Source organism: Lygodium microphyllum, chromosome 16, assembly GCF_053477565.2.
Source record: "Lygodium microphyllum isolate KBCC chromosome 16, Lygodium_microphyllum_v1.1.10, whole genome shotgun sequence".
In the NCBI taxonomy this organism is placed as follows: Eukaryota; Viridiplantae; Streptophyta; class Polypodiopsida; order Schizaeales; family Lygodiaceae; genus Lygodium; species Lygodium microphyllum.
This window is the reverse complement of record NC_141150.1, coordinates 104,943,710-104,967,232: the sequence shown is the minus strand read 5'-3', so window position 1 is coordinate 104,967,232 and position 23,523 is coordinate 104,943,710. Positions and strand designations below refer to the sequence as shown.

General features: G+C 40.6%; 1 protein-coding gene across 3 annotated transcripts; it reads left to right on the top strand.

Annotated features, from left to right (window-relative positions):
- The first annotated feature begins 3,524 nt into the window (after positions 1-3,524).
- Positions 3,525-9,099, top strand: LOC148023190 (uncharacterized). Of its 3 annotated transcripts, none has more exons than XM_087696171.1 (5): positions 3,525-4,342; positions 5,061-5,792; positions 6,279-6,341; positions 6,443-6,734; positions 7,043-7,178. In XM_087696171.1, exons 1-4 carry the CDS (start codon positions 3,782-3,784, stop codon positions 6,701-6,703), a joined length of 1,617 nt encoding a protein of 538 aa, XP_087552297.1. In that variant the 5' UTR covers positions 3,525-3,781; the 3' UTR covers positions 6,704-6,734; positions 7,043-7,178. The 3 variants fall into 3 exon arrangements, with proteins under 3 accessions (XP_087552297.1, XP_087552294.1, XP_087552295.1); XM_087696168.1 differs by adding an exon at positions 8,506-9,099 and having other exon boundaries at positions 3,546-4,342; positions 6,279-6,734; positions 7,043-7,319; XM_087696169.1 differs by adding an exon at positions 8,506-9,099 and having other exon boundaries at positions 3,546-4,346; positions 5,068-5,792; positions 6,279-6,734; positions 7,043-7,319.
- The last annotated feature ends 14,424 nt before the right edge of the window (positions 9,100-23,523 follow it).

The following is a 23,523-nucleotide window of genomic DNA, read 5'->3' as shown; positions in this document are numbered from 1 at the left end:
AGTGCATGCATGCATATATGTCACACAAATGATCGGATGCACGCAAGGTACTCAAGAGTGGGGCTACAAAGCCCGAGTGACTAGATGCAGACGACTGGCACGGATTGAGGAAGAAGACTACATATTCTCCAGGACGTTGGAGTCAGCAACGCGAGGCGACGAGGGCACGACTAGAGGCGGGAGTGGTCCGTCATCTTGGGAGTGGCGGCCACAGGACATATTTGGAGGACTTTGTAAGTTTTTCTTTTATTTTGCTTGCTTATTTTTTTGCAATATCCTTTGTACTAACAATCATGTTTCTAACAGTTAGTATTTTGTTTCCTTTGCAGCACTCCATTACAAATTGGAATCCGACTAGCCTTGAGACTCGATATGCAGAGAGGCACAGTTTCACTGCATTGATCAATCGATTGTATAGATGCAGCGGCCCTATAAGTCACTCATCTTTCTTGTCCATAGTTACCATGCTTAATTAGAATGTATTATTGTATGGTGGACTAATGTATAGTTGTTTCTTTTTTTGCAGAAGTCCATTCGATGCTCCTTTATGGCGGGACGAGATTTCGGATCGCAAGGATATATAGCTCGCCCTTGAATCCCTAGAGCTCACACACCCTTCTTTTTTGGTCACCTGATCTGTGTAGACATTTTCTATGTAGTAGGGATATCTTGCCATGATTGTACCTGTCACTTTCACTATGTGATCATGTATTTATTTCATGTATCGGTGTTATGATTTGAGTACACTTTGTCTTTATTTGCACGAGCATTGTACACAATGTAAAAACTATTTAGTATGGCCCAAATAAAGCACATAGCTGCCACAAAATTTTTTCCCTGTCGCTATTAGCATCGTAAATTTACTGCATACGTCGTTATTGGCGTCGTTATTAGCGTCGCAAAGTGTCGTTATCAGCGTCATTATTTATATCCGTATCAGCAACGCTGATAAGACGCTAATACCGATTGTTCTATGGCGTCGTCAATAATGACACTTTTTGCGACGACGAGGGCAAATTTCTTTATTTACATTTTCGTCGTTTTTAACGTCGGTATAAGGCCTATATCTTGTAGTGACTTGTTATATCTACCTACTCAATTCGTTGATGAATCGTTTTTAAGAGTACTTTACAATATGCATTTTAAGTAGCATCATTTTTTTCAAAGTTATATTACCGTGTTTTACTTGAATATTTATATTGAGAGCACTAACATCATTTTCTATCTGTATAAGTTACCTTTGATGATATTTGGAGGGCCAGATGAGTCAAGGGATGAGCAACGAGGACTTGTAGGAGATATTCACATGTTTATCTCCAGATCAGATGGCCCGATTTAGAGATATGGCGAGCTGTCTCAGATACCATCAAGCCGTTATGTGAGATCTACTTCAACACGCTCTAATGCTTCGGTTTCTAGTAGACGAGGTTGATGCTCTAGATTGGGCCCGGACGGAGGGAGTGGTTATGGGGGGTGCTGTGGAGATGTGGGTGTTGTGAACTCACGATCGACTCCAGATAGGGGTATTACTCCTTATTCTCGCATAGGTTCCAAAGAGCGTGGGTCAAATGGGTGTTGTGGAGGCACCGATGTAGTGTCTCTATCTCATTGTTCTAGTAGAGATATGTCACCTCCAGGATTTGTCACACCTATGGGGACATATTCTACTACAACGATTCCAGCTTTTGCTCAGCCATCCACAAGTGGCATCCCTATTGGATACTACCCTAATAGATACTATCCCCGTGGGTACACCAGATGTATAGGCATCTTCTGGTTATGCCTAGGAGCACGGTCATAGGTGGGAGAGAACACACCTTAGACATACCCCAAAGGGGTATGGATACCTCATAGATGACAAGACAGGAGATGTGATCATGAATGATGAGGGGAGGAGGGTGATGTCTCAAATGAGAGAGTTGTGGCAACAAGTTTTTTGGCACAATGTCTTGGACCATTGGAAGAATATACCCAAGGGGAGCAAGGATTATATAGTGGCATCCTTGCATGAGGAGTTTACGATACCTAACGTGGTAGAGAGGTTTTCCACTGGGTGGATACTGGAGTGTATGTATACATACATGTCACATAGACGATCAGACGATTCTCCAGGACGTTGGCGACATCAGCAGGAGGCAATGAGGGCACGATTGGAGACAGGGGTCGTGCATCATCTGGGGAATGGCGGCCACTAGACTTATTTGGAGGACTTTGTAAGTTTTTCTTTTGCTCTTTTTACGCTTTTTATTTGCAATATCACTTGTACTAACAATTTTGTTTCTAACAACCGTATTCTATTTTCTTTGTAACACTCCATCATAAACCGCGATTCCACCGACTTGGAGACTCGATATGCAGAGAGACACGATCTCACTGCAATGATCGATAGACTGCACGCATGCGGCGACCTAGTAAGTCAATCATCTTTCTTATCTGTAGTTACATTTTTTTAAAATTGCATTATGTATGGTGGACTGATATGCAGTTGTTCATTTTGCAGAATTCGTTTGATGCTCCTTTGCGTCGAGACGAGCTTTCTGATGGTGAGGATCTGTAGCTCACGCTTGGATTCGTGGAGTGCACACTATCTTTTTTTTTGGTTCTGTGATTTGTGCAAGCATCTTCCATGTACTATTCCTTAGATGTACTTATCATCCTTTGTATCTTGTGATAATTCCATGGGTTTTCGTTAGTGATTTTATATTTATTCTATGTATCAGTATTGTGGGTTCAAGTACATTTTGCGCTAATCTTGAGCACCACAATTTTTTCTCTCTATAACCGTCGCTATTAGCATTGCTAATTTACTGCACGCATTGCTATTGTTGTTGCAATATATGTTGCAAACCGTCACTATATGCGTCACTATTTGCATCGCAAAAGTGAAAAAAATAATGACGCAAATAGCGATGCATATAGCGATGGTTTTATAGAGATGCTTATATCGGCATGTTCAAGGATGACAGGGGGCAATTTTTTTGATGAACATTTGCGTCGCTTTAAACATCAGTACGAGGCCTATATCTTGTAGTGAAGTCTTTTTAAAAGATTTGTATGGTTACAAAGACAAATACTTAGTCATGGGACCACAATTCGTGTGATTCTATCTTCTTTCAAGTGTTTCAGAAAAGAACAAAAAACAAGATATGTAAACTAAGTTGTAGCCCAATTGGTTTGAGTGTAGATTGAGTTCCATGGTACATGTCATGTGAGTTCAAACTCTAGGTTTGGCTTTTCTTGGCAGGAGAAATATCCAGAAGCATCTAAAAGAAGAAAAGGTTAAAAGGTGGGTGCAAGTTGGTTAAAAGGTGAGTGTAGGTTGAGTTCCATGGGTGTGTGTGAGGTGACTTCAACCCCTAGCTAGGTTGGGTTTCCTGGCGGTACAAATATCTGTAAGCGTCTAAAAGAAGAAAAGGTTAAAAGGGGAAAGAGTGTCCAAGATGTCCATGACCCGGGTTAATACTAGTATTATATGATCAGCATGTGAAGGGTAAGGAGCTGGCGGCATGCGGCTAGAGCCAAGCATACAATGCAAAAGGTGGGAGGACAAGCGCCGATCCCGTGAGACCCTATCTATGCGCGCGCGTGTGTGCTTCCTGCGTTCCTTCTAGAATACTCAGATTATCTGATACTCATCAGTAAAGCTGCTTTTGTAAGACATATATTGCATGGATAAGCTAGCAGCACTGAGCTCTCCTTGATTCTTCAGCGCAGTCGCTTTGTAACTAGCTTAGATTGGCGACCCTTCACAATAATTTCATTACAGGGGCGGATCGTCGCCATGCTCTCCCCGAGTGATGATCAGCAGCTGCACGCGCCGCTTCTGCAGGCATCTCAACCTCCGGCAGCGACGTTATCGAGTACAAGGCCGAGTGCGAGGATGAATACCAATGTTAACGTATCGTCGCCAGCTGCTCCAGCTGCGCCGGTGCCTCCCATGAGGCCGTTGATGAGACACGGGAGTATAACTACTGCTGCTCCACCAGTGCCTGCAATTAACAGGCCGCCCAACATGCCGATCAAGTCGGGCCCCGCGGCTCTCATTGGACCAGCGGCAGCCCTCCGGCATGCCTGCTCTGACCCCAAGCCCCTCCTCAGCGCCTTGGAGAGCATGGAGGGAAGCATGCAGCTGGCTGCTGATCACCACCTTAATCACGTGGTTAACCCCAACATTAGCAGTAATGCTCCTCATAATCACAACCCTGTCCTGAGCAACAGTACAGGCGGCCGGCTGATGCTTGTCAGAGAGCAAGCTGCAGTAGCTACCAAGTGCAATGTCATCGATGATAAAAACAAACTTGGCGCGTCATCATTTATCAAGCGTGCAGAGCATCATGATCATGCAAGTAAACAATTACATCTCCCATGTGTCAAATGAAGCTCTCTTCCCTCGTTTCTTCCCCCGTAGTCTTCTAACATCGCGAGCTTCTGCTTGGGAGGCATCGCACACCTAGCTAAGTTAAGTTGAGGGCAGGGGACTGCCATGCCCCCGACAGTTGCATCTTGCTAAGCATGCAGTGATTTTTTCCTTTTGTTTTCCCCTATAGTGTTTGACATATACGCTATAGTTTCTACGAGGGAGGTATATACGTTATAGTGTTTAACATCATGAGCTTCTATGAGGGAGGGATCGTATACACTTAGCTAGGAGCATTGGGGGACTGGGTTGCCAGCCTGGGTCACGGCTAGCTAGGTATGTGGTGCCTTTCTTTTCTTGTTTTTTCCTTTAAGTGCTCAACATCATGAGCTCCTGCAAGAGACGGATCACATACCTAGCTAGGCACGGTTGGGAGTCGAGAGCTATTGACTCAGCCTGCACCTAGCAAGGTATGTGGTGCCTTTTTTGCTTGTCTTCTGCCCTATAGTTTTCAGAATCATAAACTTATGCTCGGGAGGCACTACATACCTAGCTAGGTACAAATGAGCACTGAGGTGCCTCTTCTGTCGAAGCTCATGACGTTGCCATTATTTACAATGTGGCAATTATAGAGATAATTTATCTAATACTTCTTGTGATCAGCTATTATGGCGGGAATTTATCTAAAACTTCTTGCGATCAGCTGGCAGGTCATCCTACGAATGATAATTATGGCAGTGGAGCTGCTAATGCATCAACCGTGAGTATAAGCACTGATCATGACGACGTCATTAAGGATATCAGTACAGCAGAGGATCATATCATCGGTGTCGTTAATAATTACAGCTTCTGTACTGGCACTCAGCCCCAACGTAAGATGATGAATGACTATGACTTGAATGTACAGCAGAATAATAACATCACAAGCAGGGGCGGCAGCTCAGCAGCAGCTATGTCTAGTGCGCAGGATCAGCTGATTAATGAATTACCGATTAAGGCACTATGGCCGGCCGACGAATTAGGCCGGTATCATCTCGTCAACAATATCCCACGACCTAATGCAAGAGATAGTTATGGATTGGTTAAAATCCTCCTATGGTGCGCCTCCCTGCTGGTGTTTGCTTTAGTGGTGCCGGCACTGGACCTCCTTTACTGCCATGATTCCAGCTCCAACAGTATGATCAATTATGATACTACGAATCACAATAACACGAGTGATTATAACGGATCAGTACTGACTGACGTAGCTGCAACCGGTAAAAGCCACCACTTAATCCGCCACACCGTCTACCTCTCGGAGTCCCTCCTTGCCTGCATCTGCTTTGCTTGCCTGCTGCACATGCTCCGCCTTAACAGCCTCAAAAAGGTCCTTATGCTCAATGAGATCGAAAAAGAACCCCACCATATCCAGTTGGGTTACAAATTAGAGCTCCGCGTAAGTTTGCTCCATACTTGATCTTAATGAAGTCCATACTTGATCATAATTACGTAACTTGCTCCATACTTGATCTTAATTAAGTAATTTGCTCCATACTTGACCTTAATTAAGTAATTTGCTCCTTACTTGATCTTAATTAAGTCCACAATGTTGTACCAAACTTAGTGAATGGAACACATGGAGAGAAACTTACCTCTCACATTTTATTCAAAATGTAAAGCTATGAAATTCACCCTTAGTTCTGCGTTACTTTAACTTGCGACAGGTTGTTGTATGATACCTACATCGAATTCTAGTATACTCTTGTGCAAATTGAAACACTTATATCAACAATTTCAAATGAACTTACACAAGCCCAACTTGCACCTCATTATTGCATACGAATCAAATGAGTTGCCATGCTCACAAATGCACCTAATATTTAGCTTACTAAACTCCTTTGGGATTGTTTCAAACTAACTCTATACTTTGGATTGTGTGCAGAGGGCTATTTACTTGTTGTCAGCAATTCTCTTACCATTCTTTTTGTTGGAGCTTCTTCACAAGGTATTGTGGTTCAAGGAAGCCATAGTGGAGATACCAATGGGCAATGTTGTCATGAAGAGAATAATAATGTGCACCTTGGTCATGGTTGGATGGGTTTACAGGGTGAGCATGTTTCTTTCAATGTGTGTATTATTCAAACTTATGTGCTCTCTTCAAATTCGACGACTTCAAGGATACCACAAGCTCTTAGCAGAGCAGGCACCACCTGTCTTTATTATGATACAAGAGCATATCCGCTTGCGAGACCAACTATTAATTATAAGTCATCGATATCGTGTTTTCATTGTTCTCTCTCTAGTTACAATTACATTGAGTCAATTCGCATCATTGATTGCTATGACAACTACATTGGAGTCAAGTAATGCAAGCTTCAAAAAGATGGGTGGCATGTTGGTAAGCTTTCTCCATAAAGAGTACTATTTGATTTGTTTATTTGTTTACAATTACTTGCTTTTCACCACATTTTCAAGGTTTGTGTTGTATAGGTAGCTCATTGGTAGTCTACCATGTCTAGCTACCCTACAAGAATTTAATCCAATAATTTTACTCATATATGACACTATAAGAATTTAATTTGATAGTTTTACATATATTTCAAGTGCACTTTGTTATGCCTTGGCGTAGTCATAAATACATTCACTTTATGCAAATCATATAGAATCGCAATGATGTGACATCTCATATCAAAAATTTACTTTTAGGTTTGCACAGGAGTGCAATTGATCGGTTTCATAATTTGTATGAGAGGTGCTGCAAAGATAACCCATAGGGCTCAAAAGATTGTGTCAATTGTGAGCCAATGGCATGCAGTGGCAACATGCATTGATGATGCCATAGATGCCAACTACTCTGATCATCAGAATGACCATTACTCCACATATCCTTCTCATAATGATCTATTTACTTGGGTTCAACATTTTCATCACCCAAATGACGTTGGTGATGAATCTTGCTCCTTTGAAAAACGTGACGCATTTGGTAAGAATTACATCATGCTCTCTATTTTCTTATTGTATGTTAAGAATACCATGTCAATCATCTTCTAATCATGCCATATTAATTGCAAGCTTCACATATAGTTAGCACACTAGTGCTATGTCATCCTGAATTTTCAACATTTAGGGCCCACACCTTGGGGTAATGAGAGGTTTTTTGGACTATTAAGGGCATTGCATGGATGAGGAGGAAGAAAGTTTGATATTTATTTTGCATGAACAAAATCCCAACAAGCAAATACAGAAGGCATTAAAAGGCCCATGTTATGTTAGCGCACTTATAGATTAGTGTAGTTAGATGTAGTTTTCATGAAAGATTTCCAAAATCATTTTAGAATTATTTTTATATTGGTGTAAAATTTTGTTTTCTTTTCATTAGAGATGTCCACATAAGCAAATTCACAATTTCTATGCCTCTTTTACTATAGTTACAATGGTTTTATTGTGGCACTCTCTTTTCTTTTGTTGTTTTGGTGGGGGATTGGGGGGAGCGGTTCCTTTTATTGGCCAAATTACCTAGGTATTAATGCTCCTCATCAGCCCCTCATAAAAAACTTGATATAAATAATTGACAATGTTACTGTTGATGCTCCTCATCACAAGCTTGCATACTTATATTAGTCGACAATGTTACTGATTAAATCTTGTTATGGAATGATATTGTAGGGATATCTATAATGTTAGGTATAACATTATGTTCATATTTTCACCATGATAGAAAGTATCACTTTCTAAAATAATAAGCTTCTTTTTATCTACTTCTATTTCTAGTATGTAAAACTTTATGTTGCCTTATTTTCTTAACACTTAGCACTATTCTTTACTCAAGGCTAAATGTAATGAGAAAATACATAAGTGAAATGGAGAATGAATATTGAATACTATAGTTGTGTTTAGAAGGAAGAATAAATTTACATACAATATCTTAGATAAAATGGTTTGTGATCGAGCTATATTGAGATACTTTCAAGCAATTTAAAATTTTGACCTTTAAGAGAATCCTTGTTGCAATATAATATATGCATGGGGAGCATATTTTTAGAAAATAATTGATGGCATGAAATGAAAATAACTTCATGTCTTTTTTCAAGAATGTTGTTTTTGCAATATTTGTTTGTTTTGAACAACATATCAAAGACAATTTCTAACTTGTTGGAGTTTTTATGCAGTGGCTTATTTACAACATTGTACTACAGGAATATCTATATATGGGTTTGTTTTGGATAGAGGAAACTTATACACAATATTTGCATTAGAGTTGTCCATTGTACTTTGGACATTGGGAAAAACCCTCACTTTGATAAAATAATGAAAGGCATCTTTTCAAACACTTTTGTTGAGGGACTAAGAAAGCATATTGCCCCAAAGTGTACATATGTCAACCCTATTATATTTTGACACTACCATGGTCTTTAATGATGAAGTTCAAAGTAAAAGTCCTAGTGTGTTTTTGAAGCACATTCACTATTTTTGGTCTAAATCCTCTACCTAACATGTTGCATGTATGTAGAAGATATTAAATAAGATCATGATCTTTGTAAGTTAAAATCTCCTCCATGGAACTCAATAGTGAATAGTTAATTAGATCCTAGATAGTGGAGTCATGAGGACGTGACATTTATTTTTTGAGCTTGTAGCGTCCAATACATTCATAGTGTAACCTTGTACATTAGCCCTTTTAATTGTATATTCCTCCCATTTTGTAATAGTTATATTCTAAATGCATAAATTATGGATAATGTACATATATGGAAGATAACTCCAATGTAGGCCCTTCCATGCGAGTAGATTTTTCAAATTTTACAATCGTTCAATTATCTCTTTTAGATTTTCTAACCATGATCATTTATGTGTTACTGTTGTACAACACACGAGCATTTATCACACAATGCATCTTTGGAAATAGTTGCTTGGCTTACTAAAACAAAGCATTGACAAAAAAATTACTAACTAAGCAACAAAGAAGTATTCAAATTTCCCAATCATAATTTTCCCTAGATATTGGTTTTTATCGATTAACTCTATTTTATCATTCTTATTCAAAAATGACCCATCCATATGCAAACTTTTTCATTACAAGAGAAGTGGACACAAAAAGGGTTGGATCATTAATCTGACTAATTTTTGACATCAACAAATTTTCGCCACCACTAGCATGCTTATATATGCTTCTTTGGTTGGGGGAAGGGGGAGGGCTATTGTGGATAGGCCGTACTAATCTTTTAATAGCTAAATCTTGAATTTTTAAGTATTTTATGAAAGTATTGTTAGCCTATCTTTCTTTCTCTTGAGAATCTAGTTTTCTTTTCTGGGTTCCACTTTTCAAATTTTGGTTTTCCTCCTTAATGGTAGCTTTCTCTCTTCCAAACACCTTTGCAATGTTGGGTGTAAAGGTGCTTGTGCCTAGCCACCTGTGTATTAGTTACATTGATAGTACCCACATACTTGCGCACCTGCACACTGCAGGTGGTGGGTGCCCATCACTATCACTTCATTCTTTATTCTTTTAGTGACATTTGAATAAAGGGAAGGCTGGTCACAAATTGTGATTGTTGGAGTTCCCACATATTCTCTCTCTCTCTCTCTCTCCTTCCACCATAGCTCTTGTTTCCACTCCGTGCTTCCATTTTAGGGGTCACTTCCTTCAACTAGTATAAGAGCCATTGCACTGGCATTGAGGAGTGCCTCAACCCATCATTGCTTCAACTTGTGGAGAAAAGCTTCAATTCACAATTTCAATGGCAGCCATGGCTTCTCATTTGAATGTATGCTTTTGATACTCCATGTCTTCTAGGCTACGTCTAGCTGCATTCGACCCCTTCCCAGTTTTCTTAGGAAACCCTTGGAGCTTGCCTTGCCCCCCATTTGCTTCAGTCCACCTTGCAACCTCTCTAGGATAGGCAATATGATTTGTGCATGTTCCTAGCCGATCTCTCTTGCTCAGTCTGGTCATTCCTCAAATCTCAAATAAGCTTCTTGCACTCTTGGAATCACTAATCATCATGACAACACCTCTTGGCACTTATATTTGCATGGGCATCAGTTTTAAGCTCTTGGGATCAGCCATTGATCCACGGTTTTTGTGACAGTTTGTTATCATCCAGTTCAGGACAACACTTCATACATTGTCTAAAGGTCACTTATGCTTCTTGGGATATCTATTTGATGCTAGAACATGTGGGAATGTTATGCAATGTATTGGAATTATTTGGAACTAATTTGAGCACTATTTTGCTCAATTTTATAGAGGTTTACTCACTGCTTTCTATGAAGTGAGGCAAGCCTTGAAGTGGAAGCATGAGTGGGAGCAAGAGCTATGGTGGAAGGAATAGGAGCAAGAGAGAGAGAGACTCCAAATGTGGGAACGCCAATAGACAAAATGTGTGATCAACCTTTCCTTTATTCAAATATCACTGAAAGAATAAAGAATGAAGTGACAATGATGGGCACCCATTGCCTGTAGTGTGTAGGCACGGGTACATCGGATACTATCACTGTAGTAGTACACAGGCGGCTAGGCAGAGGCACCTTTACCCCTAACAACCTCCCACTTAAAGGTGAATTTGCCTCAGTGTGAGAAGGGAAAAGAAAAGAAAAAAGAAAAAAAATAAGTGGAGAGGGCCATGTGTTTCTACACCCTGGATATCAAAAGAAAACACATAGCCAAAAGTGAACTTTCTAGTGTTTGCATGTCCTTCATAGTCAAAGTCAGTGTACCCCATGACTCCTGTATCCTGGCTGCCATAATAAATGCACATATCAGCAGTGCCCTTCAGGTACCTCATGATACCTTTTACAACATCCCAATGCCTCTTGCCAGTTGTAGCCATATAATGTGCCACAATACCAACTGCAAAAGAAATATCTGAACAGGTGGCTATCAGGGCATACATAAGACTGTGCCCATTGCGGATGCATAGGGAATCTTGGCCATCTCGATCATCTGTTTGTGGACAATCAGTCTGTGATACCTTCACATGAGAAGGCAATGAAGAGTCAATAGGCTTCACATCCTGCATATGGAAGTGCTCGATGACTTTATGGATATACTCCTCTGTGACAACTAGAGTAGTCCCTGAGACCTGTCATATGTAATGCGCATACCAAGTATATGGAAGGTGTGTCCCAGATCTTTCATCTCAAAGCTCTTTTTGAGGTGATCCTTAAGAGCATGTAGCTCATCATGAGCTTTGCCTACCAAAAGCATGTCATCCATAGAGTACCAAAATCAATAATGAACCATCATGGGCTTTCTTCTTGTACAAGTACAGATCCATAGCACTATGAGTATAGCCCTATGATTGCATAAAAGCATCAAACTTGCAGTATCATTCCATAGGTGCCTACTTTAGACCATAAAGACTCTTCCTCATTCTACACACTAGGTGTTCCTTATTAGGCTCTGCAAAACCTTTAGGCTGCTCCATGTATATCTCATCATGCAAGTCCCCACGTAAGAAAGTCGACTTGACATCCAATTGATAGAGATCAAAGTCAAGCTGGGCAACCAAAGCCCAGGAGACTAAGCATAGGGTAGTCATCTTGACCACATGAGAAAAGACTTCATTAAAGTCAACACCATGTTCCTGCTTAGAACCCTTAGCAACCAATCTGGCCTTGTATGCCAACTTGGGGTGGCTAGTGGTACTTTTCAACTTGTACACCCACTCTCAAGGCAAAGCCTTCTTGCCACTAGGCAAGGAAACCAGGTTCCACATATGATTCTTATGCAATGAGTCAATATCAGAATATATAGCCCTCTCCCAAGAGTGATAGTCACCCCTGTGCATAGCCTTATCATAGGTGAGAGGCTCTCCTGCATTTGAAACCAAGACATTATCCATGGAGGGCATATAATGGTCATGAGGTCATCTATCTCTAGTAGAATGCCTCAAAACATGATGTGCTACCTATCCAACATCCTGTCTAACATCTTGGCCATGAGCATCGGTTGCTCTCACAGGCTGTTTAGCTGGCTATGTAGGAGTAGGGGTCTCCTCATGAAAGATAACTCTACTTATCTCAACCACTTTCTCAGGTTGCCTATGCATCTTGTCTTCAGGAAGACTACATCATGAGTGCGGATGACTTTCCATGCCTATACGGATCCCAAAGATGGTAACCCATCTCACTTCCATCTCCATAGCCAAGGAACATGCATTTCACACTTTTCATATCCAACTTATTGTGTTGGTCCTTGGGCACATGGTAGAAGGCCTCACATCCAAAGATATGCAAATGAGCATATGAGGGAGGCTTTCCTGTCCATACCTCCTCTGCAATTTGGAAGTCAATACCACTGCAAGGTGACTTGTTAATGAGATGCACGATGGTAGACTACCTCAATCCAAAAATATTGTGGTAAGCCTACCTTGCTAAGCATACTGTGGACCCTCTCTTGGATAGTCCTATTCATACACTTAACCATACCATTCTGCAGAGGGGTGTAAGGGATGGTCAACTAATGCTTAATACCCTGCTCATCACAAAACTTTTCAAAGGCACATGAGATGTACTCACCCCTATTATTTGTCCTTAGGCATTTCAGCCTATGTCCAAACCGATTCTCTACTAGAGCGAGCCAATGCTGAATGATGGCCAATACATCAAAATTCTGCTTTATGGGATAAGCCCAAATCTTACATGAATAATTGTCAATAAATATGACAAAGTACTTCTCATTCCCTAATGACTAATAGGGCATGGGTCCACATAGATCTAAATGCACAAAAGCCAAAGGCTCAACCATGCATGGAATATCAGACATTTTATGTGAATTCCTAGTCTGCCTGCTGCCATATACACAGTGATCACATGACTCAAAATGTGAGTAGTCAAAAGGCGAAAGATACTGCAAAGCACTAAGGATTTTTATTCCCTTAAGCAACATATGACCAAGGCAAGCATGCCAGAGAGATACATATGGGATAGAATCCACTAACAAAACATGGTCAATAGAACCAGATATAACCAAGGGATAGAGGATGCGAGACTTGGCACCTCTTGCAAGAACAAGCTTGCCATGAGTTATCTTCCATGTAGAATCACCAAAGCATATATGATAATCTGCATCATCAAGCTACCCAATACACATAAGGCTTTTAGTCAATATGGGTACATGACGTACATTATGCATAACAAAAGTGCTACCAGAGAAAAATTGTAGAGTGACATCACCAATGCTAATAATAGCAAGAGACTAATCATCACCTAAGCACAAGCGTACATAACCAAATACACTACGATAGGTATAAACCCATTCATGGGAGGGGGTCACATGAAAAGATGTATTCGAATCCAAGAGCCAATAGTGTGTATGTATAGACTGAGCCTTGGTCAGCTGAGAAGCAACACATGAAGAGGTTGCTAATATGTAGTCATCAATATGGGTTTTATGCCTTCTATAGACCTTCTATGAAATGTTTTTTAGAGCTTCTATAAATCTTCTATTTGGTTATGTATGCTTCTTTGAATATTCTATTGGATGAATGCTTAGCTTGGAAATATTATCTAATCTTGGAAAGAGATGGATGAAAGCTCTTTGAAGCTCCAAAAAGCAAAAGAAGTAGCTAATGAAGACTTGAAGTGAAGAATGCAATGACAATGATAGTAGTGAGCTCCCAAAGGCTATTGTAGTGTTTTTGGTGACCTTTCATATAAAGCATACATTTTGTCAGGGGTATCCATGAGACCAAGAGATGATTATTGAGTGTTATTCTTTGTTATTCCAATGTATTATTGAGCATATGTGAGAGAGATAATATGTGGAAAATAGTAAAATTTTATGAAGAAACATTGTATCTATACGAGAGAGATTGAGAGAAAGACTATGAAGACTATGAAGATGATGAAATATGAATACTATATGATGAATTCTATTCAAAGTTGATAATTCCTTTGTGTTCTTTTGGTTCTTGGATGGTTTCTATGAAGATTTGTTGTGATAAATCTGTGGGAGATTCACTATATGATGTTGCGTGAAGATTGGTTGTTCTTGGTGTTCTTTTTCTTCTTGTGGTTGATTAAAGTATAAAGAACATGCTTGTTGGTGTGACAAGATAGATTTTCTTACAATAGTTTCCCTGTTTTCCTGGTGTTCCTCTCAAGGCTCCACTAGGTCTCAGGCTACCTTGACTTGCAATAGCTTGGCTCTTTCTCGCATGATGATCAATTGGTAGTCGACCTCCTCCAAGTCTTCTTCTAGCTCTTCAACCTTCTCCTTAAGATTTTCTAGCATTTTGATTTTTGTTGCATTTAGAGTAGGATAGGATCAAGAAATTGAAGCGAATCGCTTTAGGGTTACTGCTGTAGAACATGCCCAAACAGGGCACAAACAAGGGAAAAATGGGGAAGAAGAGTGCTTGAATGTACTGATATCACAAGGGGAGAGATTAGAGAGGTCAAGGCTGAGTGGGGCAAGGGTTTAAGACCCTAGAGAGCAAGGGGGAAGCTCATTTTCACCTACAATAGTGTGAGAGAGAGCTTGAGAGAGAGAGACCTAGAGCCTTGGTGGATCGATCATCTTCCACAATCATTTTTTGCACATATCAGGTATATACAAACCTTGCTCTTGATCCATATTTGCATTCTAGAGATTCTCGTGGGGTTGCATGTCGTAAATCATTGCCATCGATTTGATTTTTTCCTCGACTAGAACCACGGCCATCAGAATCAAACGTGACTGGCAGAGTTCGAAACCCATAATTGGACTCGGGTTGTCCAATTTGGAATAATTAGACGATATGATTTTGGAAATCGGACCACTTGGACACCACCCAACCCGTCTGATACAGACGATCAAACAATTGGACTCATGCAAATCGGATGCCCCAAAATCGGACCATTTGGGAATCAGACGGATCTAAATCAGACATATGAAAATCGGACCATCGGCCACTCTCGGACCAATTGGATGCAAAAATCGAACAATGTAAAATTGGGCCATCCTTTCTCGGATGTCCAATTTTGAGGATTGAACACTACAAAATTTGACCAAAATTTTGACAGCAAAAAAATTGACAAATCTAGCACATCCCTAGCAAAGCAGAACACCTCCCGCAACATGGGAATCCTCTGAAAGCCTTATAGGCATATTTGACCTTAGAAATCGCAACTGGGCATCTAGAAATGACCACTAATAGCTCGGGGGGGTCACTCATAAATATATGTATATATAACGTGAGTTCAAAACAAGGGTTTTTTAAAACACCATTTTTATACATTTTTTACATACAGAAGGGTGTCATATAAAGGGGTTACTTACAGATTGAATAGAAAAGGGTTGTATTTTATTCAAGAAATATTCACATATTAGGATATTTATGAATAGGCCATGAACGCACGTTATATAGAGGATATATATATAGTGAACCCCCCGAGACTAATAGTGACGTAAGCTTTTAGCCCCTCCTAGAGCTGCAAACTGACCTGTAGACCCTACTAGACCTTGACTGAGCTGAAGGACACATCATAGACCCTAGAGACTAGTGAGAGCGGCCAGCAAACTGAACCTAAAGCTACAGTTGGCCGAGAACATAGACGAGAGTACGGAAGGTGCATTTACCATTCTGCATTGCACCCCACATTTTTTTATACTTGAAGTGCACTTAAAAAATTGAAAGCCTGATTTTGCACCATGCACAAAAAGGCGAATGTAAATTGAGGGTTGTCTGTAAATAAGAAGGAATCCACTCAGACTTAACAAGCAAAACAAATCTACCAATAGGAGATGACCCTCAGACTTAGACGGGTGATCGAGCACCCCAATCTGTAGGACCAGGAGAGAGACTCGACACAAAAGCCAAGACACATAGAAAAATCGACACCATTGGAGGCGCAACATTGCTCGACTTAACCAACTTCATTGATAACTTGGTGGAGCAGGAGACCACAGATATGGCAGAAACTAGTATGAACCGCATAAATGAAGAGCTTGACTTGGGAGATTTCCCAGTCAAAATCCAACAGATGGTGAATAAATAGAATGCGCCCACCATGATGGACCACCATGGTAGGCCATCGGAGGACATCATAGCGGACCTCGAAGAGGAGAGAAAACTAGCGCAGAAAGCCTTGAAAAGCATAGCAGCATATAACCAAGAGTAGCAAGCTAAGAAATTGCACTAGGACATAAAGATGCGAGAAGTCCATTGAGTGTTAGCCCTAGCAAATAGGAGCCGAACAATGAGTGTTAGCCCTAGCACCAGGACATAGAGATGTAGGAAGTCCAGGAGTGTTAGCCCTAGCAAATAGGAACCGAGCAGAGAGTGTTAGCCCTAGCACCAAGACATAGAGATGTAGGAAATCTAGGACTGTTAGCCCTAGCACCAGGACATAGAGATGCAGGAAGTCCAATGAGTGTTAGCCCTAGCACCAGGACATAGAGATGCGGGAAGTCCAACGAGTGTTAGCCCTAACAAATAGGAATCGAACATTGAGTGTTAGCCCTAGTACCAGGACATAGAGATGTAAGAAGTCCAGGAGTGTTAGCCCTAGCAAATAGGAAACTGAACATCGAGTGTTAGCCCTAGCACTAGGACATAGAGATGCAAGAAGTCCAGGAGTGTTAGTCCTAGCAAATAGGAACCAAACACAACCAAACGCACATATAGAGAGAGAGAGAGCACTTGAGGCAGACCTAACGCCGAGTGAGCTTCTCACAAAGCAGTTCATAGACAATACATTAGCAAAACAAAGCACAGCAGCACTAGCGACCTCATTGCTTGCAGGATTAGGAGTTATCCAAGGATCCAAGAGCCAATTGAAAATCCCTATAGTTGCGAAGTAGTTAGATAAATACCAGCCAGACAATGACCCTTATAGCTTCGTGGAGTAGTTCGAGTAGGTCTGCAAGGCCAATGGCCTCACCGATCTTGCTCAGCAATCCGCAAGATTTTAGCCTATGCTTAGGCGATAAGGGTAGGACCTAGTACACAAGCCTAGATGCCGGAGCACAACAACTTCAACAACCTCAAGAATCTCTTCATCAAGAGATTCTCTGAGGCTGGGTACTCCGATAATCTTATAATGCAGCTCATGAATATTAAGGAAAAGAATAGAAGAAGACATTAGGGACTACATTGCCCATGTGCGAAGTCTATTTAAGAGAATTTAAACTAACAAATGTCCCATTGAGAGAGCAGTGTCCACGGTTTTCATCAATGGATTTCGTAGTGAGGAACTCTACAAGGCCTTGGCAGGCAACTCAAGGCTACAAAGAGATGCACTAACTAGAGTCTTCGAAGAGGCCATATGAGTGGACAACCAGCTCAAAGAGAGGAGCACTAGGAGCTCAAATTGAGATGAGGCCAACTCTAGAACCTTAGAAAGGGTGACGACACCTAGAGAACGGTCATTTCCAAGCATTCAAGATAAGGAAAAAAGCATTGACCAAAGTCAAGAGCTAGCGGAGATGAAAATGGCACAGACTACAAGAGATGATGAGAAGATCTACGCACTCCCATGTCCAATGCTTGTATTGTGGCAGAAACCACCTTCCGGCTGAGTGTCAAGACCCTAGGTCTTGACCTTGTGCCAATTGCGATAGGTTCGGTCATGATGCCATGCATTGGAGGGGCTACCAAGGAGACTTCCATACTCACAGCCTTATAACTAGCCATACCTAAGGAATAGGCCTCCAAATTTCTTGGGGAGAGGAGCACCATTGGCTCTTCCAGCACCAAACAATGTGAAGCCAACCATTCCTAGGATGGAGATCAATCCCAATGGCATACTTAGGTTGCCTGGACCTTTTATAACCCATACATCGAGCGATGCTCTAGTCTGCTACGTGGAGGAGCCAAATGATGAGGAGCCTCACGTGAACGCTTATGTCTTATACAATGAAGAGGGCAATCCAATTCTCATGGACTATTGACTAGTGCCAGTGATGGCATTAGGAAGAGGAAGAGGCAGAGGCTTAGGAGGGAAAATCCAAGAGCCGATTTCATATTGGACCTGCAGTCACCCAGATACATCTCTTCGTGTTGCCCCAAGAGGGAGCAATCCAACCGAGATAAGGCTAACCTCAGATGTGTAGAGTGTGGCCACTCACCTCTTTGTTGATTGCCCTAGGTAGACACCACCCTCTAGCTCAGCAATCATACCTTTAGTACCATTGGGGCTATTCAGAGTCGAGACACTTGATAGAGAGGGCACGCCCATCCCGTTGCATGTTATGACCCGAGCACAGATGAAGCAAGTCAGCATATCACTGGCAGGGTCCAGTAACCTAGACATAGCCTCATAGGGAAGCGGAGCTGTTGGTAAAGGAAAAAAACAACTCATGTAAAGGTTACACTTAAAATCGAGAGCACAATGACACTACCTATTGTGGAAAGAAAGCCATGGATGCAAAGGTAGAAACATCTGTTCCAAAGACTACTGAGAAAGGGAGTGCTAAGATAGGGGAGTACCCTAATTTGAATCGCCAACTTGAAGCCATAGAAAAGGTCAAGGAGTAGGTGAGAGAAGCCTAGGAACACCTAAAGGATGTGTAGCCCATCTTGGAGGATGAGATCAATGACCTCTCCAGCTTAAGCACGCCAATCTCTCCCACCCAACTGAGAGATGCATCTGCACCTCATGTAGTATCACCTAGACAGAGCTTGAATGCCATGGGCCAGCAAACTAGTCAAGGCCATTGGCCAAGGAGCGCAAAATTAGGAAAGAAACAAGCAGTCAACAATCTTTTGACAATGCTAGTGGCCACCCCTATAACTTTGATCTTAGGAGAGCTGCTTAGGCAACATCCGATGCTATGGCAAGAGTTAAAGTAGTGGATAGTAGGATCGCTAGAGCAAATGACAATTGACTTGCAAGACCATGATGTAGTAATGCGAATTCCGAGCCTGATGTTGCACTCAATGCCCAAGTCCTTGTATGTTAATGCATTCTAGGAAGGTGCAGAGATACACGCAGTCTTGTTGATCCTACCTCTAGGTGATACCACAAGGAAAGGGATTGTAGATATGGGGGCAAGAGTCGATGTGCTTATCCACATAGTTCTCTAAGCTTGGGGTGATCCGCCCATCGAGAATGCTAGGTTCAACATCACACTAGCTAACAAAATCAAAGTAAGGCCATTTGGAGTGCTGAAAAATTGGCTATTGAAGATCGCAAGAGTCTAGTTCTCTGTAGACTTCATAGTCATGAAAGGAGTGGACTACAACATCCTGCTAGGTCGATCCTGGATGCACAATGCATGAGTCATAGAAGATTGAGGCAACGGTTTGATCTTCCATTAGGAAAAAAATGAACTCACAAATGGGCCTTTTAGTCTCCCTCTCTCCTCCTTAAAACAAGGGAAAGATGAGAGAAGAATAGTAAAATAATCATCTTCTCTCTCCACTTTTGCAATCTCATTTTAACTTTTTTATATTATCTACAAAGATATACTCATATTCCTTCTCTCTCCTCATTCAAAAAGTCTTTTTCAACCAAATTTTATATTAAAAAAGGAGTTAGTTACGGGAGTGTGGTGCTTCGTTTTCAATGCAAAATGATTAATAGATACAAGGTAATTGATTTTTCAATCGAGAACAAGAAAAATGAAAATTTGGAAGTTTCTTTTAAGATATTTTGGGGATTTTTTATATTCTAGATTTTGGTCAAAAAACAAACCAACTACTCAAATTTTGTGTTTTTTGAAAATATTTTTGGAGGTAAAATAGAAATGTCTAAAATATGAAAAGGCTTGGACATCCCTACCCTCCGAGCTATTTTCCCCCATATCTATACTCTCTCATGGCTCTATTGTGACCTCTTCTCTGTGTTGATGCAACCTTCGTTAACAAAATGAATTACTTACATCCTCCTTTCCCTTGGCACCTTTGTGTGCCTCTCTGTGCATCTCCACTCTACCTCCTGTGACAACCAAGTAGGATCCTCGTTTCTATTAATGGTAAAATGAATACATGAAAGAAGGAGCTGGATATTGAGATAGAGATTGAATACGCCCCATTATTCAAAAGAACCCAGTGTACCAGTGTCAACCCTCAGGTTTTACAGAGTTATAGACAAATGGGATTGGAACATGTGGACTTGTGGGTTGATGGGGGAATCTACCCAATTGACCCCTTAAACAATAGACCTCCAACTTTCTTACGAATCATAAATTTGTTGAAGTATGTGTGAGAGGGTGAAAATGGGTTGCTCGGTTACACTAGGTGGCTCACTGATTAAGCGTTCAAAGTATTTACAACTTGCCAAGCAACCATAAAAAATTGTCATGATGTGATTGCTACACACCAACTTCATATACAACAGCTCATAGGACAAGTGATACAGTTGAATGACACTATAATTCAACAAAACAATCAAATTATTTCAATGTAGAACACTATCCATGACATTGGTATCTCATATGAGGAGGCAAAGGCACAATTGGACGACCTAAGAAAGATCAATAACAAGCTAACACAGGAGTGCAAATGGAAGAAGAAACCAATTAATGAGTTAATTCTGAATAGTGACTAGTGGAAGCGATGTATCAAAGCATGTAAGGTAGCTCAGAATGAGAACCTAGGTGAGGGTGAGGTTGGATCATATATTAGTAGATTGCTGAAGGCAAGTACATTGAAAAATACTTTGACCAATCCTAAGTTTAAGGCTATGAAGGAAAATGTGACTAAATGCATATTAAAAGATGTATCAAATGAGTTCTCGGATGTGGATGCACAATCCATTTGTGACAGAGCCGGTATTAGCACAATAACTTACTTAAATATATTCAAAGTTGTGAAGGATGGATTTGGTCATGTGCAGAAGAGAAATAGAATTCACTACAAGGATACAGGAGTATAGGGCGGCCATTTTCGATGCAAATTAGCGGCGTCGCTATTTGTGTCGTAAATAATGATAGTACTCAGGCGAAAAAAAGTGGACCAAAATACGAGTGTGTCATTTTGCGCGAATGAACGAAAGAGGGAGCAAAAGGGAGAGCGAACTGCATCTTGCGTTTGAGAGTGAGAGGGAGAGAAAGAGAGAAAGAGGGAGAAGGAGAGCTTCTCACCGTCACCACCACCATTTGCGAAGAAGAGGAAGAAGTGTATGGAGGGCGAAGAGGAGCCGCCGTCGTGAAGAGGAGCCGCCGAATCCATCCTTGGGCCTTTGCGGTGAGTGTATTATTCCCTCTTACTTTGTTTTTGTTTATTTTGCTTTTTTTTTTCTTGTTTTTGTTAAAAATCATGTGTATTAAGAGAGATAGAAAGGAATGAGAGAGGAAGAGGAAGAGAGAAAAAGAAAGAAGGAATGGGAGAAAGAGGGAAAAAACATTAAACATAATAGAGAAAGAGAGAAAGAGAGAGGGAGGGAGGGAGAGAGGAGAATGAATGAATAAAAAACAAAGAGAGGATAAGATCATGTTCTTTAATTTCTTCTTTTCTTATTAGTAGTAGTAGTAGTAGTAGTAGTAGTAGTACTTTAATTTCTTCTTTTCTTGTTTGTAGTGGTAGTAGTAGTGGTGGTGGTAGTAGTAGTAGTTCCTTAATTTCTTATTTTCTTGTTTGTAGTAGTAGTAGTGGTGGTAGTAGTAGTTCTTTAATTTATTTCTTTTCTTATTTTTTGTTGTAGTAGTGGTAGTAGTAGTAGTTGTTGTTTTTGTTTTATTTCTTCCTTTCTTTTTTTCTTGTTTGTTATTGTAGTAGTAGTGGTAGTGGTAGTAGTTGTTTTTGTTGTTGTTGTTGTTGTTGTTGTTTAATTTCTTATTTTCTTGTTTGTTATTGTTGTGGTAATCATAGTAGTGGTAGTGGTAGTGGTAGTGGTAGTGGTAGTGGTAGTGGTTTAATTTCTTCTTTTCTTGTTTGTTGTTGTTGTGGTAGTCATAATTGTGGTTGTAGTCGTAGTCGTAGTGGTAGTCGTAGTAGTAGTAGTAGTAGTAGTAGTAGTAGTAGTAGTTTTCTTGTTTGTAGTAGTAGTAGTAGTAGTAGTAGTAGTAGTAGTAGTAGTAGTGAGAGAGAGAGGTGTTTTGTTAAAGGAAATGAGAGAGGGAGAGGAAGAGAAAAAGAAAGAAGGAACGAGAGAGAGGGAATAAACATACAACATAATAAAGAAAGAGAGAAAGAGAGAGAGATGGAGGGAGAGAAGAGAATGAATGGATAAAAAATAAAGAGAGGATAAGATCTTATTCTTTAACTTCTTCTTTTCTTGTTTGTAGTAGTAGTAATAGTAGTAGTAGTAGTAGTGGTGGTGGTGGTGGTGGTGGTGGTGGTGAGGTCCGATGAGGTCCAATGCAATACCAGGAGATGGAAAACACTCTGACATACATTAATTTGTGGGTGGATGGAGACTTTACATACATTAATTTTGTTGAGTTACAAGAGAAGAAATCCCTTCTCAAACAATTTAAGAAAGAAAAAAAGAATGATAGCAAAAACAAATTGTTTGTTGTAACGTAGACCAAATGGAAAATGATGAAGGTCATGATGTTCAAGATTGCGAGGTGTATCTTAATCAGCGTGTCCCATGTCCTTACTCTCAATGTAAGTTGGCAATTAGACGAAAACATCGATTGCTATAGAATACATACGACGCTTCGGCGAGTTTCAATCAGAGATTATTGATCAGGCGATCTCAAATTTTGAGCAAATGGTAAGAAAAGCATATATCAATCATGCATTGTATTTGTAAACTAATTGAATATCATATACAAAAACATTGGGTGTGCCTGGAAAATTTTCTATCTAGGGAGATGACGTCTCGTCCCAAGGAGGAGTGCACCCTTTGTAGCCAGTGAGAAGAGTTCATGGGTGTGTGATGGATGGAGTGCCTGAGCCAATCCACCACTTGGAAGGTACTATCCAATCTATACTGTCAATACCAAAGGAGATAGACAACCTTCTAGACTTTTTTACAATCTTGGAGCCTGAGATGGATGCAATGATCGATGCACTGATGCCCATGGATATCGAGACATCTGATCCACTTAGAGAGAAAGCATCCATACCAATATATGATGGGTGCCGAGTATCTCACTTAAAGACACTGCTTGCACTCCTAAGTGTGCAAGCAAAATACGAGTGGAGCGATGCGAGTATGACCGAGTTTTTCAGAAACCTTGTACGTACGCTTCATTGGCACTATCATAAAAAACATTTGTGCTTTTTCAAGGTGTTTTATGATTTTTTTAAGATTACTGAAATATCGTATATTACCACTTACAAATACCATGCCTGAGTCTCGTGATGATG